Below are 17,800 nucleotides of genomic sequence, written 5' to 3'. Positions count from 1 at the left end.
AGTCCCTACCCTTACAAAATGAAGTATTAACCAAGTACCTGACAGCGCTGATCTGTGTGTCTGCCAGTTTATCCAGCCCCTGTTTCTGAAAAAGGGGGAGATCCCCAGCTCTAGCTCACCCCTCGTCAGCTGTGCCCCCGAAATAGTGAAATACAATGGAAGCAAAGACTTCAGCCTGGGATCCACAACATGAAAAGGATGTTGAGGTCCTTGAAAGCATCCAGAGAGGGGCAACAAAGCTGGTAAAAGCACTGGAAGGCATGTCCTCTGAGGAGATGTGAGGACACTTGGGTGGACTTGTCTGGAACAGAGAAGGCTGAGAGGTGACCCCGTTGCTCTCTGCAATGTCCTCAGGAGGGGCAGTGGAGAAGGAGGTGCGGGTCTCTGCTCCCTGGTAACCAGTGACAGGACATGCAGGAACAGCACAAAGGGGAGGTTCACACTAGACAGGAGGAGAAATTTCTTTACTGTGAGGGTGCACAAACACAGGAACAGGCTTCCTAGTGAGGTGGTTGATGCCCCCTGCCTGTCAGTGTTCAGGAAACATTTGGATAATGCCCTTTATAATTTGTTTTCACTTCTGGTTAGCCATGAATTGGTCAAGTGGTTGGACTTTATGATCTTTGTAGGTCCCTTCCAACTGAACTATCCTATCCTATCCTATTTTAAAAGCAGCTCACAGAAGCTCTTAAAGCAAGAGATTTCATTATGAATCATTGTTTTGGTATGGAGCAGCATTCAGGATGAGAGCAATATTTACATTTAAATCGTAATTACGAGTTTCTGTGATGCAGTTGATGTAAATGTTCCTGTGGGATTTAAACCTTTTTGAGCTTTGTAATGGCCGTAAGGTAGAATTCAAGCATTGTGCAGATAAAAAATTGTGGTTAGCTTCATATCTAAGAAAGAAAACACACATGCATATTTTATATTCAGATCATCTGAAGAGAATTAATCGCTTGTCCGGTGTAGAACAGAATGTAAAAAGAAAAATAAATATTTGGAGCATATTTGTTTAGATGTGATCATATGTACATGAAGCTATGTATTCACAGTTCAGCTGCATTTGTTTCAACATGCAGGGCTCCAGGCTTCATGTTTCACACATTGCCAGTTGTATGTCATGATGCCTGGCAGCTGGATGTGTTCGTGTGCCGTGTATGTAGCGGAGAAGATGTGCGTGGGAGGTGAACACAGAGTGTGAGGGCTGCACTTCACCCCAGGACAAGGGGAAATGAGGCATTGTTGCCAAGCCTGGGGTTTTACAAAGTTTCATCACACTTGATGTCTGCCCCAATCCTCCAGCTGCAGAAATCCGGTCACTATCATGGAATGCCTGACTTTGTTTAAAAAAATGAAGAATCTAGCCTTAGTAGATGCAGACGAAATGAAAAACAGGAATCCTAAGTGCATCCTCACAGTATTTTTCCAGTTTATAAATCAAGCTCAGATTGACTGTATATAGCTACAGGGTGAGAGCTGCATGGTGTGTAAGTTTTGATTGCTTGGGTTCGGTGGTACTGATGAGGTCTTCATCTTGCCCCACCTTCCAATCTGATAAAGGATGCTGTGACTTGCTTGTAGGATGATTGGGAAAGTGGAGAAAGGAATGACGTACTTGCAGTGCTCGTGCTTTATCATAAACTTCCTCCAGGGGAGAGACATTTTTTTATATCAAAAATATAACTCCCATATTCTTGTAAATTGCCTGTTTCATATTCAGGATTTTTTTTTCTCCGCTAAGCTTGGCAAAGATCCTGACCTTCATTGCAGCTTATGTACATGCCAACTTTCTGAAACAAAACAGTTTAAGTTACTGAAATGCCAAAAAGTGTCAGAATGAGTTTAACAGGTGATAAACACTGTTTTCCTATTCTTGGATAACCAAGCTTCTTGAGCCTTTCCAGAGAAAAAGACTTCCACAGGCTGCGAAACATAAAAAGAATTCCATTGAGAAACATTAGTGAGTTTAAAAGGGCAGGAATGTGAGCTCTTTGCTAATTGCAAGCACTTGTATGGTAATTAGGAAAATAGCAAACAGCATTGGCACAGCTACAGCAGCAAGGCAGGCGTGCTTCTGTCAGGCTTCTCAGGTGATCTTCTAAAATGGATATTTTAAGCGTGTTTCAGTCTCTGCGCAACCTAAAATTATTCAAGGTCAAAGGTGTATTCATTTAAATATATATTTTTTCCCTGGAGGAAGACTTGGTTAATTTGTTTTTTAATGGCTTTAACCTTTGTGAAGGCTGTAGGAAGTTCCTCCGCAAATTCCAGAAGTCTCTAAGGAAGGCTCCCTGTAATTCAGTGCGATAACAAAATACAAATCTCGGGCACGGTTATCAGCTGAATTCGGTGAGCTGTCACACTTCCCCGGTTCCTGCGTGTCATTTGGCTTTTATCTTGTGTGTGATTCTCCCTGGGCTTTCTGCAAGCCGCCTCGGGTGGATAGGTGATTCGTCCAGGCCCTTTTGATTGAGACTACAGAGTGGGCTTTTAGGCTTTGAACATGCCATTTCAATCCATTGCTTCTCTTTTGAAATCCAAAGGAAAGATGCATGCGATGTCCAGAAAAAAACAGGCTGTTAAAAAACAGATGAAAATAAGCTATTTGCCAAAGTTGCACTGCACCCAATTAAGAAAGCGTTGGCCTGAGCTTCCCAGATTTGTAGAAAGCAGAAAATGTCACGCAGCTGGAAAGTAAGCTTGCTTTCAGCCACACTCGGTGCTGTGTCTGCCTCGTGCTCTTGACCTGAGAAGGACGTTCTTCCTCTAGACAGTGGTGGTGAGAGTCCTCCATCTCCACGGCACCTGCAGGGAGCTCCACAACTGCATCCAGGCCTCACGGCGGGACTCCTGCTGGGTCCCCAAAACCAGGAGGTTGTCGTGTCTTTTCTCTGTTTGCCCAGTATTCCCACATCAAAGGCAAATATCAGCCCCTTTCCCTTGCATTTCTGTAGGTTAATTTGGGTGAGGACCACAGAGGCAGCACAGGACTGTCTTTTTCTCAGTTTCTTGTTTCACTTTTCCACAAAATGAAGGGCTGCTGACCAAACTTGCTGCGACTGTTGGTATCTGAGATGAATAAAGGGAAATTTTCAGTGTTCTCAGCTCCCTATATTTGTAGTGTTGCAAAAGCTATGCCACAGCAGCAGCTTATTAACAGTGCTCTTTCCTGAGCATCTTCAAGAGTTCTGGGGAGAAAACCCACACTGGAAAAATTAGGTAAGTAAATGAAGATCTAAAATCTAATGCAATGAAAAATGCTTTTGTTTAGAGCTTATAACATCACCTTCTTTTTGTTTTCAGGTGTGGCTTGATCTTTTGAAGCCTGTTATGAAACAGATTAGAAGTAAGTACTTCCTTACTGACATTTATTATGTTGGTTCAAGAGCAGACGAGTACGTGAGGACTCTGTCAGTTGGTACCTTTATCTTCTCAACGTCCTTTACTGAATTTTGTTTGGATTATTTCTTATTTCTGTTCTGACCTTGAGAGTCGTATGGTGCTTGCTGTGAAATTGTGTCCCAGCAGCAAGTTCTACAAAGCACACAGACATTGAACGCCTCTGGTTTTGCCTTTTATATTGACCGGGCTGAGCCAGCAGCAGATTGAGAAGGTTTTGTCAGGCACTAGGAGCACTGAGGTAACGAACAGTTTTGCAGAGAAAAAAGCATGCAATAAAGAAGGATTTGAGGGAGCACACGTTCCTGAAGGGTAGCCGTAATCAGGATAAAAGAAAAAGAACTGGAAGAAGTTACTAATGGGAAGGAGCCAGCAAGTTTGTGACAGCTAACAGGGGCACTGCTGCAGCACTTGGAAATGCCTTAGACCCAGAGGAGAAAATGGCTGGGCTAGGGAAGTCAGGGAACGTTGCAGTGGGTGGTGGGAGAGAAAAGAAAATTGTACATAGCCATCAGCTTTGGGAAGAAAAGTGAACAGGAAAGGTTTTGGTGATTCTGTTTCCCTGTCAAATATCAGTAAAGGTCTTCATTTCTTGAGCTTTACCACTGCGTTTTCCTAGGTGCCTTTCTGGTCATTTTAGTATGAGTATATTCTCTGGAAACTCTCCCTCTCACGTGAGAGATGCATTGCTCCTTTTGTCACCGGCCTCTGTTTGTGACTTACTCTATTTGTAAGAGTCAGAACAAATGTGCTGCTGTTAATACAGAAGTAGTAATTTGCTGCTGGACTTGAAAAACAGACTGTATTTAGCTCCCTCCTGTTCTGAATCAAGGGTAATAGACACATTTAGTATATTTTATTGGATCAACTGATATAATTACTAAAACCAGACTTGGTTTTGGCAGAGTATCCATCCACCAAGCATCTGTTCTATTTTATTGTGCTTATTCATTGTTCTATTTCATTGTGTTTATTGTTTTATTGTACAAATTTTATTTTGTCATTTCTAAAAAACCTGAAGAGCGCCAAAAATAATGACAAAGGATGGGAGGTTAGTGTGTATATGTATGCACTGCAGATTCCATGTATCCCTTGTGCATCATTCTGTGTCATAAAATTTGGCCAGCATGTTACAAACGTATCACTAACTTCCTTTGATGTTTCCCCCAGGACCGAAGCATGTTGTTGTAAAATTTGTGGTAAAATTCTTCCCACCTGACCACGCTCAGCTGCAGGAGGAATTGACAAGGTTAGTAGTTGTGTGACCGTATATTTTTTCTGTTAAATTGCTGGTGGGCAGAGGGCAGAACATGGGATTTGAGATCATAGGGTGAGATGATGGGATCAATGCCTCCCGCTCAAAATTAACTTGATGTTATTTCCCCACCATTGAGTGACCTGGGGCACTCCTCTATACTGAGGGACACGTGTGACTCTGCACTCACATTTGGGACAAAGTTGTTCTGCAGGAGTTGCCAAGTTGAGGCAGCTGGGGGACCCTGTTCATGTAGCCAGTGCAATTGCCAAAGGACTATGTGGCTGGAAGGGGGACTTCAGAGATGCAGAAATGGAAAAGAGAGGGAACAAAATGAAGAGGAAGAGGAAAGTAGTGAAGGATAGACATGTATTTCTTAAGGATAGAATTCCTTAAGGATGTGTTTATTTTCAGGCTCTTTAGAAACTTGATTTAAGCTCTAAATTTCATGCTGTGTTGGCATGGAGAGATGGATCGTATTTCTCTGTAAGTCAATACATATACGAGGGACCTACTAAGGTTTTTCCTCATTAGCAAGGCCTTTCTTTTTAGTCAAAAACACTCCATTTCATTACAGTATTTTGTCACTGAAACTTGTCAGCTCTTTATCAGGTCTACAGTTAGTAATTAGTTTTGTAATTACATTTTTTTCTGTTCTGATTCAGTATTTTCATTATTAGTTTTTACTTTTAATCTTCCCATAAGGTGACGTCATCTTTTGCAAGGAGCTTTTGTATCTGCATAACCTGCTTTATAAAGAACAAGTCCACCTTTGTGGTGTTCTGTGTTTATCTCTGTCTTGGTTTGGTAATAGAGCAATGGAAAGGAAAAAAAATGATTCAAAACTCTTACTTGCTTGGGCAGAGAAAAGTGGAAAAGTAGGAAGAAGGAATATTTTCTTGAAAGACTGAGTAAAAATTATAAAGGAATGAATGAAAATTCACAGTTATGTTACTAATTAAACATTCTGTTTCTGAGTAGATATTCAGCATATCAGTTGCTTAGAATGTGCACTGTAAATTGATTTTTGGTGATCTCTTTCTGTGCCTGGAGACGTGTCTCTGAATCTTAATGACTTTTTTGGTTAGATTTTAAATGTGTGTGCTAGGGACCTTGAATGTATGTACACAGCAGTGTGTAAGATGTGAAAGAATTTCCACAGGGAACCGCTTCATCACTTGGAGAACAGAGAATATAATATTATTGTGCTTTATTCTTCAACTAGGGTGAATTTTGTATGGCAAGGCAGGTGTCTGGAGGTTTCAAAAGGATGTTATTTAGATCTGCTATATTATTTTCATGTGCAGTGCATGTTAGCTTCCATACTCTCAACTCAGTTCGCAGTTTTCATTTAATTTACCTTCATCTCATTCAGAAACTCACTGCTCAAATGAGAGCTTCTCACTGAATATATTAAAATACAGTAAATTAGTAAAAAAAAAATACAGAAATTAGTAAAAACTGTTGAGATCCTAGTATGAATTCCCCAGAGGAACTGTGGTCATTGGAAGACTTGTTAAGATGCTTGTCCAATTTGAGTTACATACCAAGTGTAGGGGAAATGCCCACTATTAGGTCATTTTTTTTTCTAGGGAAGCGTTTGTTACAGAGTGGAACTAAGATATTTTAAGTCCTATAGAAACTAGAAGAAATTTAAATGCTGAAATAGTGTTGTGGACCTGTGATGTCCATGCACATAGGCTGTTGATGCAGAATTGCCCTACGTGGCTTGTTTAGAAGTGAAAATGTTAAATATGGCTGGTGGTGATACAGGTAATGGAGCTGCAAAGTATCAGAGCTAGCTAGAGTAGTACAATGAAGATCTTGCTCCTCATTTCCAGGTGAGTGCCAAGGTGGAAACTTTAAAGTTCCCCTTCTGTTCTACAAGAACTTAGTGGTAACTCTAAATCACCGGTTTATCTGGCGTTTCTTCGTAGTTACAAGCAGGTCCATTATCTTGTGCTGCTTGTGGTGCAGTTGCTGAGCATGTAATAGCTGTCACATTTGCTTCCACTGCTACTTCCAGATCTCATTGATCTGGTTAAAATAGAGAGAAAAGGTGAGAGAGAAAGGGGGATACCATGGGTCTGCATAGCAGCGACCATGTAAGACTCTAATGGCTGTAATACAGTACCTGTTACATTTTATTTAGCCTCTAAACTTAGGAAATTCAGATGGCTTCTGTAGATGCCAAAAAGTGAAAGGAACCTGTTGAAAAAAATGGATACTTTTCCATCTTTCCCTCCTGCTTCGTGTAACTCTTTGTTCATGTTTGTTTTGCAGGTACCTATTTGCATTGCAAGTGAAGCAGGACCTGGCACAGGGAAGGCTAACGTGTAATGATACCAGCACTGCCCTCTTAATCTCACACATAGTACAGTGTAAGTGTGCTTCTTTCTTATTTCCAGGAAGATAAACAGGATAAATTGGTTGGGCGTGTTTTGCTGCATTACCTGTTAGCAGCTGGTAGGAGACAGGCTTAAGCCATATGGACATTTATTATATTTCTGTATAATAGCATTAAAATACAGAAAAATTACTCTCATAAATAAAAACAAGCTCCTGGACACCAGATTTGCATTTTTAAAACACATGTTTGATGGTCTGCCTTGAATCCTTTTAAAAGCAAACTTTGCAAGCAAAAGCAAACAGGATGAATTCTCCTGAATTCCTGCATCATTATTTATATTTAACCTTGTATCATGTCAGCAGAGCATTCAAATTCCTGGAGATCTGTATGCTGTCTAAAGAATGTAGTAAATAAACATGGTTAGAATGCCAGACTAAGGCACAGTCCTACGAGGAAACTGATGGGGGAAAAAAAAGAAGTAGATTTTAAGCTTTTATTTTTAATTGCGAAGTATGCACAATTAGACTGTTCAGTGGAGTCATACATTAACTTTGTTTACCATATGGAAGCTTCTTTTAGCTTCAAAATAAACACTGCCTTTAGAAAGGAAAGGCAGTGTATGCTTTCCATTTCAAGACTTTATTGAGAGAGTAGGAAAAAACACTAGTAGCATGTGTGATGGTCGTAATAGACCGTTGTTTTGAGTGCTCATTGTACAATTCAGTATTGCATATTTCCAGTGAAATGCTGTTGTGTTGAAATTGCAGTCAACAAAGGTGTTCAGAAGTTCTTTTGTGATGAATAAATAAATTTTGTGATCCTTTGTTGTAGTCTGAGTGTTAGGTTAGTTTTTCATCAAGTGCTGTTGGAAAGGCAGGTATTGCATGGCTTTCTATTTGCCATGGTCATCACTGCCCAGTGTGATTGAGGAGCAATAAAGGGCTGTACAGCAGCCTCTGTGAAATTTTGTATGCCTCAACATTTGAAAACTGAATATTTTTGCAGCAGACTTAAAAATATATATATAATCCTTAGCTAGCAAGCTTTTTGTGTCTTAGTTTTTCCTGTTATGGTGTCCAGTATGCCAGCTGTAGTTCTTTCCTTGGTTAAGCTAATTCTAACTTTCTCTCATCTCAGGGAAAAAAAGTCTTGATCGTTTTGGGGAAATTGAGTATCATTTGTTACACTGCATTCTAGGAGGGCGGGTCTTCCTACTAGATGTCTGTGCACATAAGAGATGCTGGGGAGAGGATACCCTAATACACGTGTCTGTCATAGAGATGCTGCTTTATGATCACCCTCTCTTGAACTCTGCTATTCTGTATGTGTTACATTCTGTATGACTTCTACTTAGCTCTTAGTTCATGTCTTACTCTTTTTGATTGCTCAGTTAAATTCTTTACTGAGCCATCTACAGTTCTGGTGCCTGAGCTGCTGAGTGCAACCACAAGCTTGTTTTCTTAAAGCAGCAGCCTAAAAGGATAAAATCCCAGGATGTCCTTTCACCTTTACAAGCTTTCTCTTTCCCTTTCCCATCCCTGCATAGTCAAAATCAAGTTTTACTGAGTGTTTTTCAAAATTCCTCCATCATACACTTGGCCATTCCCCCCAGACATGGCCATGCAGGCATACAAGAATCTTTCATTTTAAAGTGTACAAAAGTGTTGTAAAAAAAAAAAAACAAACACCACCATTGCTCTTGTGCTGCTGAGATGCATTATACTGTTGAATCAAGTAATTTTGCTCAATTCTTGGAAATGATCATGGTGCTCTTGAAATTGTTGTAGTTCTTTGTCCCCTTTACCTGTGAGCTTGATGTGCAGATTGATTTCTGAATTGTGATTTTAGGAATCAAGTAGTACTCTCCTTCTGGAGAGTAAGGTAAGATACTTCTGTACTGAAAAAAACAAGTTTTTCCCTCTTGTCAGAAGGAGAGAGGCAAGAGATTCATATGCAGAGGTGAGAAGGTACCCACAGAATCTGACCTGACGCTTTGGGAAGAGAGGTGTGGTGCCTCATGGTGTCCCTGTGGTGTTGCTCCCCCCGCCATCTCCTGACTGCAACTTAGACTTTTTTTTGATGTTTTTTACCCACCCCGTTTTTGTGTGACAGTGTTTGCTGGAAACCTGAGTTGGAACTTTGTGACCGTCTCATTTATTCATCCATTTTGTGTCTCATGAACATTTTTTCTATGAAAATTTGCTTTGATAAGAGTCTGTAGCTGTGTCTTACCCACATGGCTGTCTTCTGTATTTATTTTCTCTCTGGCTTATTATTCAGGAGCTAAAAAAATATTACATATTTGCCTGCAACAAAAATAAAACTTGGCAGCTGATAAGAGTAATGATATCAAAGTGGAAGGATTGAGAATGTAGGAGATGAGGTATTGTATGTCTTATCAGTGCTGTGCCTCCTAGTATTTTCCATGGGGGATTATCTGATTCCAAGCATCTTTATATGATGTATACAAGCTTATGCCAATGTTATAGCCTGTTTTTTGTTTTATGAAATCTTATATGACAGCAAATAGGTTTCTGTTAAATTAGCACGTATATTACAGAATGAAATTTTTATTTGAAACATGCTGTTTAAAAACACCTTAAAAGCATTGTAGAAAGTGTTAGAATTGAGAGGACACTTTGATACAGCAAATGTAAAGAAGACAGACTGATTAAAGGGAAAGAGGTGAAATATAAAGCATTAGACACATCAGAAGTTCTAATGCAGACAGAATACAAAGAGTGGTGTAAAGCACTTGCAAGATAAGAAAATGGGAGCATCAGTGGGAATCAATCTTTGGCTAAAACACATAGGAAGATTTTAAAGACGACTTATATGCAAGGCTGATAATATTCAAAATACAACTCCCTATTTTTCTAGAGGGAGTGCTACTGGAGAGAAATTTCAGATGGAGAAGGAGGTCTGGGGAGAGATGAAGGAAAAGATGCTGAGTACGAGGTCAGAGAGAACAAATTCAGAAGCAATTAGAAAGCCCAGAGGACAATTTTGATAATGGATTTGCAGTTGACAAGTGCGGAGAACATTATAGAAATCATGTAGTGGTGAAATAAGTCATACGTACACTTGGCTCCAAAGAAACCCCTACAGAAGGTGGGGTTACATCTATGTACATAAATCTGCAAAGTGTGAACTGCATTTTAAAGAGTCTAGGTCCATGCCATTTGAGGTGTTGCAAATGTAGGCAGGCTTATGTCCTTGTTGAAGAGGAGAAACGTAACTTTTTTGAGTTAGGGTTAAAAATGTTCCCTAAAAATTTGAGTCACTGGAGGCAAGTAAAATTGGAATAGAGCTGTTTCAGAGATGGGGATGAGAGGGACCATTTTACAAAAGAGAATTATCAATTTCTCTGTGGTGTGTCTGTAGCCACATGTCTCAAGACGCAGATGGGATAAGGAAAGGGGATGAAACCAGGCAATCTCAGTTACCAACTCTTCTCCACCTCTGACCTCTGAAGCTTATTTGGGTTGAAAGGTTACTTCTCTGTCATTCATAGATGCTTTGGTCCTCATCTTCCTTGTCTACATGAGTTTATTCCTTCCCCGTCCCCATTTGCAGGTATATCTGCTAACAGGCAAACTTTTGTCAGAAATCAGCTGCAGTGTTTTAAGCATCTTCTTAAACTTTTCTCTAAACTGTCTCATTTTGGACAGATCTGGTATAAGAGATCATTTACACAGGCAGAACTGAGGTGAGGATGAGGCAAGGATCTGAGCTTGGGTCTGTGACATCCTACGTTAGCCATAGAACGATACATCTGACTGCAGCCTGGGTTTAATCTGAGGGAGCTGTGTTTTAATTTCACCAACATTATTAAGGTAGCAGCCTCTGTTGTAGCATCATTCGTATTATTCCAGCAGGTCTGCAGGCAGCGGCTGCTACCTCATTCTGTGCAAAGACTAATAGCAAGATTTTTCAGAAGCATTCCAAGAATAGCAGGCAACAAGATAGTAATCTGGCACCCACACATAGATTGCCTGGCCCGTTACACCCTGAAAAAAAGGAAATCTCACTGAATGGGCTGCAAAATGGAAGGTGGGTGTGACATACTGTTGCACACACGTTATTGAATAACTGCAGCAGATGGGAGCAACTTTGAGGAGGAGGGAGACAGAATGTGTCTCAAACTGCTGCAAAATTAGTGGAAGATAAGTGTTTCATAACCCCCTGAATTTATGCATTCATTCAAACGTGTAAATAAAACATTCTCTTCAGATTTCCCCCCAGAGATTACAGCATGGGGCATGGGCATGGAGAGAAACTTGTGCTTGGCTGCTCTGTGAAAAGGCACCTGAGCACCACCTGCATAATAGAGGCGGGTGGGTTCTGCTGGATTAGTGCTGTTCTCCCTGTCACTCCACTTTATCCTGCACACAAGTCAAGGCAACACTATGATGGCTTCATTTGTTCAACTGACATCCGACATCTGCTTACCTGGTTGTGGTGGATCGGAGGAATCCTTGAGCTGTTTCTCACATCTCAGATATACACACACAGATGAGAAGGGAGGAATGCCTGGAAGATAAAATAGTGGGAGTCTGAGCCATGAAACCATGGCATGGCTTACAGCAACCTGTGATTGCTTCTCTGCCCTCTTCCCAGCTATCTGCACCCTTTTGGATTGCCTGAATAATTGACATTTAATTGAGTGTTTTAATAGACTTTTCTTAAAATTCTCCATAGCTGAGATTGGGGATTTTGATGAAAACATAGATCGTGAACACTTAGCGAAGAACAAGTATATACCTCAGCAAGAAGCACTAGAAGACAAAATCATGGAATTTCACCGTAATCACATGTAAGACTTTTTAAATTATTAGCCTTCTTTTAACATAATTCTAACTGTAAATACATGCTAGATTGTAAGTACAAAAGAGATTTGAGCTTCTGGGTTTCTCAAAGGTTACTTCTCAAAAAACATCCAAGCCTGTGAATTTCCTGAAGGTTACAACTGCCTTTATCCCATCATCATAACAAGATGTTTAAAGAGCAATTGATTTTGATATTCATTCAAGCATGTCATTATTTTACAGTCTATTTCATCCAAAATGCTTCACTGATGATTTTGTGCATGCAGGTATGATTGCAAATGATGACTGATCAGTCAGACACTTGTGACAGTAGACTTCTTGATTTCAAGGACATTGAATGTTGTCTTTTCAACTTTCCATGCTGTATTTAGAGATGGATGAAGAAGAGGTTTAATGACAGTTTTAGGAAAAGCACAAAGTGCTTGCGGAATTAGGGATTTGGAGGAACAGCATTCAAGGTGACAATGCTTGGTGTCCCAAGGCCTGGAAAAAAACAGAATTCAAAAAGAATTAAGAATAAGACATATAAAGGTGTTTTTTTTTTTTTTCTATTGAAAATCAAAAACACTTTAAGACTTGAACAGTTTCATTTTGACCTAACTGGAATTAGAGATGAGTGGTAGGGAGCTCTACTGCAGTAATAATCAGAACTTTTGCACAATTTAGTTTTGAGGAATTTAGTGCTTATGGGTTCCCAACATTTATGTTAAGATACTCATGTCTTCTGTTTTACTTTCATTTTGGTATTGCATTCACTTTTACAATGAACAACATCCTTAAAAACTTCTATTTATTAATTTTTATTTTTAAGGAAATGTTGTTTCAGTGGACAAAAATAGAGTAAGAGTGAATTCTGTTAATGGCTGTAAATCCAACTATGTCTCAGAATTGGAGTGATCAAAATTTCTAATAGAAAATTTCTAGACTGTAAAATCTGTGGATTTTTTTGTACTGGTCTATACTAAGATAAAGTTGTTGTTCTAGCTGATAAAAAGTGGAGGTAGAAAGAACATAGAGATGTAATACCCCTGACAGGTTTCAGTCTCTGTCATAAAATGTCTCTTTGTTCTCTGGAGGACCTGTTGATCTCTATTAAAAGGTGTGAAGAATCTGTGTGTCTTTTCTGTTTTGTTTCTCAAGGGGACAGACACCAGCAGAGTCTGACTTCCAGCTTTTGGAGATTGCCCGTCGGCTGGAGATGTATGGAATACGCTTGCATCCAGCCAAGGACAGGGAAGGGACAAAAATCAACCTGGCTGTTGCCAACACAGGCATTCTGGTGTTTCAGGTTAGAGCTGCTTGGTGTGTGACTTAGCACTTTACAAGGCAGAGAAGTCTCTTACAGCAATAAGAATTCAAGATCTAAATTATATCAGAAATAATTTGGTTGAGAAAAATGAGGAATTTCCTTTTTTTTTTTCCAACAATAACCTTAAACGTTTTGTAGCTTCATTAGATCCTTATCTTCCAGGGACTTTTACCTTGTCTACACACACAGGCTAGAACTTGATCTTCAACCACGATATGCTATTCAAAATGCAAACTGATCCACAGCTCACAATATGCAAGTTGGTCATGCTGACACCTCCTGTTTAAAGGAGCAGGCAGGTCTTGCAGGCATGGTATACACTAAATGGTTGTGAAGCAGGGACAAATAAAACAGACAGATGGAGCACAAGGAGATGTTGGAAGTAAATACAAGCTTTCTGTAGAGTTATTTTTTTAATTTATTTTCAAAGTTTTTACGATATTCTTAGCCATTCTGCCTTTGCTGAGTCCATGAATCCTACCTCTTTCACTAAAACACCCAAAGCAGTTTTCCTTAGATTTCTTTCCTCTCCTCTCACGCCCTGGTCAGCCTAGTACACGTTCATGAATTATCATTAACAATTTAATCGGATTTTTGTTCTCCAGTGCCTTTTAGGTAAATAACAAATTGGGCTTTTACAGTTTTGAAGGTACAGATAGTCAGCTGGTGTAAACTGCTTTCATTTCAGACGAGCTTATGTCTACTAGCATCCTAAATGCCTCTTTCTGTACTGTGTTAAAAGCAGTAAGTGAACTGTTCTTTAAAATGTCCATTGTTATAAGCATCAAAAAAGACTACTCATTTTGATTTGATTGACATCAGTTAAAATAGTACAGTGTTTCCAACCTTGAAAAGTACTTTTAAGTCCTCCTATAAAAAAAAAGCAACAAATGAACCCAGAAATGTCTGACCCAAATGCTCCGAGATCTAAATTAAAAAATAAAAAATAAAAACCCTGAGCAGCTAAATGGGTTGACAGTACAGCTACAGAACTGGAGCATAGCTTTAAGCATGGGAACATGAGGATATTGTTAGAAATGCCCACAACTCAAATAATTGTATGTTCAGGCCCTCCCCTGCTCCCCCACAGTATTTTCAACAGTTGAATTAATGAGTTGCAAAGCTTTATAAATTCAGGCTGTCTTGCAGCTGAAAGAACATATCGACACAAAACAGTGTGGGCCTCGCTGGGTCCCAGCAGACAGCTGGGATCCTTCCTTGGGCTGAAGGCCCAAGGCCTGATTTGTACAGCTCTGAAACTCAGTTGTCTCCTCTTGTTGTGAAGTCTTTGAGACTTTCAAGAGGGTTTTGCTGAACTTTCAGAAAAGCATGGAAATCTTGCTGGATCGAGCTCCAAGACTGAGAGCTGAAAAGGAAGCTGAGGTTGGTCTCTGACCAAGCAATTGGAGCCTGGCACTTCGGCTTAGGGCTTCATTCAGGCAGTTCATAGGGTGCGAGCCATAAGCTTATCTGTTTATCATGGATATGGCTGAGAGAAATTGAAATATAAAGACCTCATTAGAACAACATCAGTATAAAATCAAAATAAGGGTTCACTCACAAATGGCATAAGCAGTAGGCACACAGACTTACTTTAAAGCCTGACGTTTATTTAGAAATCAGTGTTGGTGCTGCTGAATATTGTAAAGGAGGTTAGTTATCAGATTCTTAGACAGCAGATTGACTTAGCAGAAATCATCACACTGTCACTACTCCTACGTTTGTCTGGTGACGGTGCCCAAATCAACATGGGTTTCTGCATTTAGCTATCCTCTAGTCGCTGTTCTTCGAAATGTCTGCACTGTGCTGTAGGCATACATGTCTTGAAGTCTTTGCTGAACAAACTGGTGTAATTAATATTTTAAAACAATGCCTGCAATTCTAACGTAGAGACTCCTCACCAACAAAGAAAGACTGAGAGAGTTGGGGGTTGTTCAGCCTGGAGAAGAAAAGGCTCTGGGGAGATCTTGTTGCGGCCTTCCAGTACTTAAAAGGGGCTTATAAGAAAGGTGGAGAGAAACTTTTTACAAGGGCATGTAGTGAAAGGGGTAATGGTTTTAAACTAAAAGAGGGTAGATATAGAATAGACATAACAAAAAAAAAATCTTAATTATGAGGGTGGTGAGGCCCTGGCACAGGCTACCCAGAGAAGCCGTGGATGGCCCATCCCTGGAAGTGTTCGAGGCCAGGCTGGATGGGGCTTTGGGCAACCTGGTCTGGTGGGAGGTGTCCCTGCTCATGGCAGGGGGCTTTGAACTAGGTGATCTTTAAGGTCCCTTCTAACCCAGACCATTCTGTGATCCTGGAACATGGGGTTATTGATGCAGTGGCTGGGAATTATTAGTATTCAGGAGAAATTTTCTGTCAGGCTTGCAATTAGCTTTTGTTGTGTATTTTTTCTGAAAAAGTATTTTCTGGCTTTCAGAAACAGGTAATTGATTTAGTTTCCTTTTACTTTTGTTGCTCCCTATGAAAGATCAAAATAGGCTATCTTGTTTTGCAGAACGATACTGGATTGTATACTTTCACATCTAGTCAGTGGATCTAGTCCTATAAATACGCAGGAATTTAACCATAACTTCCTGCCTTTAGTTACACTACCAAATGCTTATGGTTAAGAATGTCTGTGGGTGTTTGCACTACCAAAGGAGGAACGATAAGAAATACCATAACTGCAAGTGAAGTGATAGATGATTAATGTATGGCAAACTTTCTGTAGTGGTTTTGATTTCTCCATTCAGGTCTGTAATGCTTTAACTCTTCTGGCTTTGTCCTCTGCAGGGTCACACCAAGATCAATGCCTTCAACTGGGCTAAGGTTCGAAAGCTGAGCTTCAAGAGGAAACGTTTTCTTATCAAACTACGACCTGATGTGAATGTAAGTTCTTGTCAGGAATGTATGAAGCTGACAAAAGGTTGTTTGATGAATTTCTACTTGCAGATCGAGCAAGTTTTTATCACCTCAAGATAATTTTTAAATTAATTGCTTTTGTTCGTTGCTGGTGTGATACTGCATGCATCAAACTGGCATCTCAGGTGAGCAGTCCCAGCTAAGGAAATGTAAACTGAATGTCAGAGTCTTCTTCTGACTATGCCTATGGTATTATATCGGGGTTCTTAAGTTATAGTATGTAAACCACCTCTTCACATTACTGTTAAGAGCCCTGCTTTATCTCTGTCATAGTTGTCAGAAAAAGGAAGTTTAAGCAATAGCTGTGATATTGCCAGGCAGGCCAGTGATGTCTCAAAAGAGGAAGGATAGGGCCTGTTAAGCCTGAAAGCCAATGAGTCATGAAAAATCCCTTTTTGTAATATAGCATCTCCGTAACGTGTTTTGCTTGCTTGCTCATATTGCAAATGCTCTCTCAACTTTCAGAGTTCGTTCCAGGACACCCTGGAATTCCTTATGGCCAGTCGAGATTTTTGCAAGTCTTTCTGGAAGATCTGTGTGGAGCATCATGCCTTTTTCAGGCTGTTTGAAGAACCTAAACCAAAGCCCAAGCCTGTTCTTTTTTCTAGAGGTTCATCATTTAGGTTCAGGTGAGACCTGCTTTCTTCTTTCCAACTTCGTTGCCTCCCCATTTCAAAGTCACATCCATAATGATCAAGGATTAAACCTATCATTTTCAGCTCCCCTTTTTGAAGTTGTAGTTTGTTCCTTTATATTTTCCATTGCATCTTCTCAGCCAGAATAGTGCAGAGAACACTGGGAAAAAAAGCCTGCATTCATTTTGTAGTAGCTGTTGTAACATAGCTTTCTGGAGGTAAGATATGAGCTGTATTGGTTCCAGCTGGTTTTACACAAAAAAATGTGTCCTAAGTAACACCAGCTAGCAACTCTTTGGACCCTCTGCTTTTAGGATAGAAGCTAATGTATCAGCTTCTTTAAGAAGCTGATATAAACTGAGCAACCAGAAACCCTTTCTTTGCTGAGATAAACTGTCAGTACACTATAGCTGCCTTGCACAAATACATGGTAGATATGGCCATTCTAACTCTCTTCCCACTTTGTTTCCTGCTGGCAAAGTAAATTAATTAAGATAGAAAGACCTATATTAAGGTAAACAAGCTATCAATTTTTAAGTTTCTCCCAGAATAAATAGAAAATTGTAGGTGCATTCTGCTTACCTCCTGTTTTGGAGAACAGGTTTTGCCCACATCCTGCATTCACAGTGATCTGTGCTGCATACACGTGGTTACCTTTTTCAGACCTTTCAGTAATTTAGTTGAAAGCCTGTAATGAATAGGAAGGGTTTTTCCTCTACTGAACATTCTTGAGGTGGAGGTTTCCTTTACTGCTGTCAGTTCCCTGTAGAGTTTATATCTTTGCACAATAGGAAGTGCTGGGCTTTCTCACTACATTTTTATGGCATATAGCAGAAGGGGAGAGCGCAAGTTCCACCATAAATCTCTGCAGAAAAATATATGTACATTTAGTTGACGCAACTGAGCTATGAAATACATTTCAGCAGCTTTCATCTTGGTTGCAAGTTGGAGGAAAGGCTGATGTTTAACTCTTGAAAGGATTCAGTAATGTTTATTTGATCACGAGAGTAAAACTTAACCCCTACTTTGTTCTCTGTTGTGGTGACTTCCCAGTAATGTTGTATTCTATAAAGGGAACAGAACTGAATTTAATCAGATCTGAAATCACAT

The 17,800-nt window shown here is 39.9% G+C and overlaps 1 protein-coding gene across 5 annotated transcripts in view; it reads left to right on the top strand.

Moving 5' to 3' along the window:
- Positions 1 to 17,800, top strand: part of FARP1 (FERM, ARH/RhoGEF and pleckstrin domain protein 1) — a 210,004-nt gene that overhangs the window by 142,255 nt on the left and 49,949 nt on the right. For all 5 annotated transcript variants that reach the window (XM_035557026.2, XM_035557029.1, XM_035557024.1 and 2 more), the window contains exons 4-10: positions 3,307 to 3,349; positions 4,573 to 4,651; positions 6,941 to 7,038; positions 11,709 to 11,823; positions 12,977 to 13,124; positions 15,927 to 16,022; positions 16,521 to 16,684. In XM_035557026.2, coding sequence (XP_035412919.1) covers positions 3,307 to 3,349; positions 4,573 to 4,651; positions 6,941 to 7,038; positions 11,709 to 11,823; positions 12,977 to 13,124; positions 15,927 to 16,022; positions 16,521 to 16,684 — 743 coding nt within the window. The remainder of the gene's footprint in view (positions 1 to 3,306; positions 3,350 to 4,572; positions 4,652 to 6,940; positions 7,039 to 11,708; positions 11,824 to 12,976; positions 13,125 to 15,926; positions 16,023 to 16,520; positions 16,685 to 17,800) is intronic.

Source organism: Cygnus atratus, chromosome 1, assembly GCF_013377495.2.
Source record: "Cygnus atratus isolate AKBS03 ecotype Queensland, Australia chromosome 1, CAtr_DNAZoo_HiC_assembly, whole genome shotgun sequence".
NCBI classification, from domain to species: domain Eukaryota; kingdom Metazoa; phylum Chordata; class Aves; order Anseriformes; family Anatidae; genus Cygnus; species Cygnus atratus.
The sequence above is the reverse complement of the archived record's forward strand: the minus strand, read 5'-3'. Positions and strand labels throughout refer to the sequence as shown.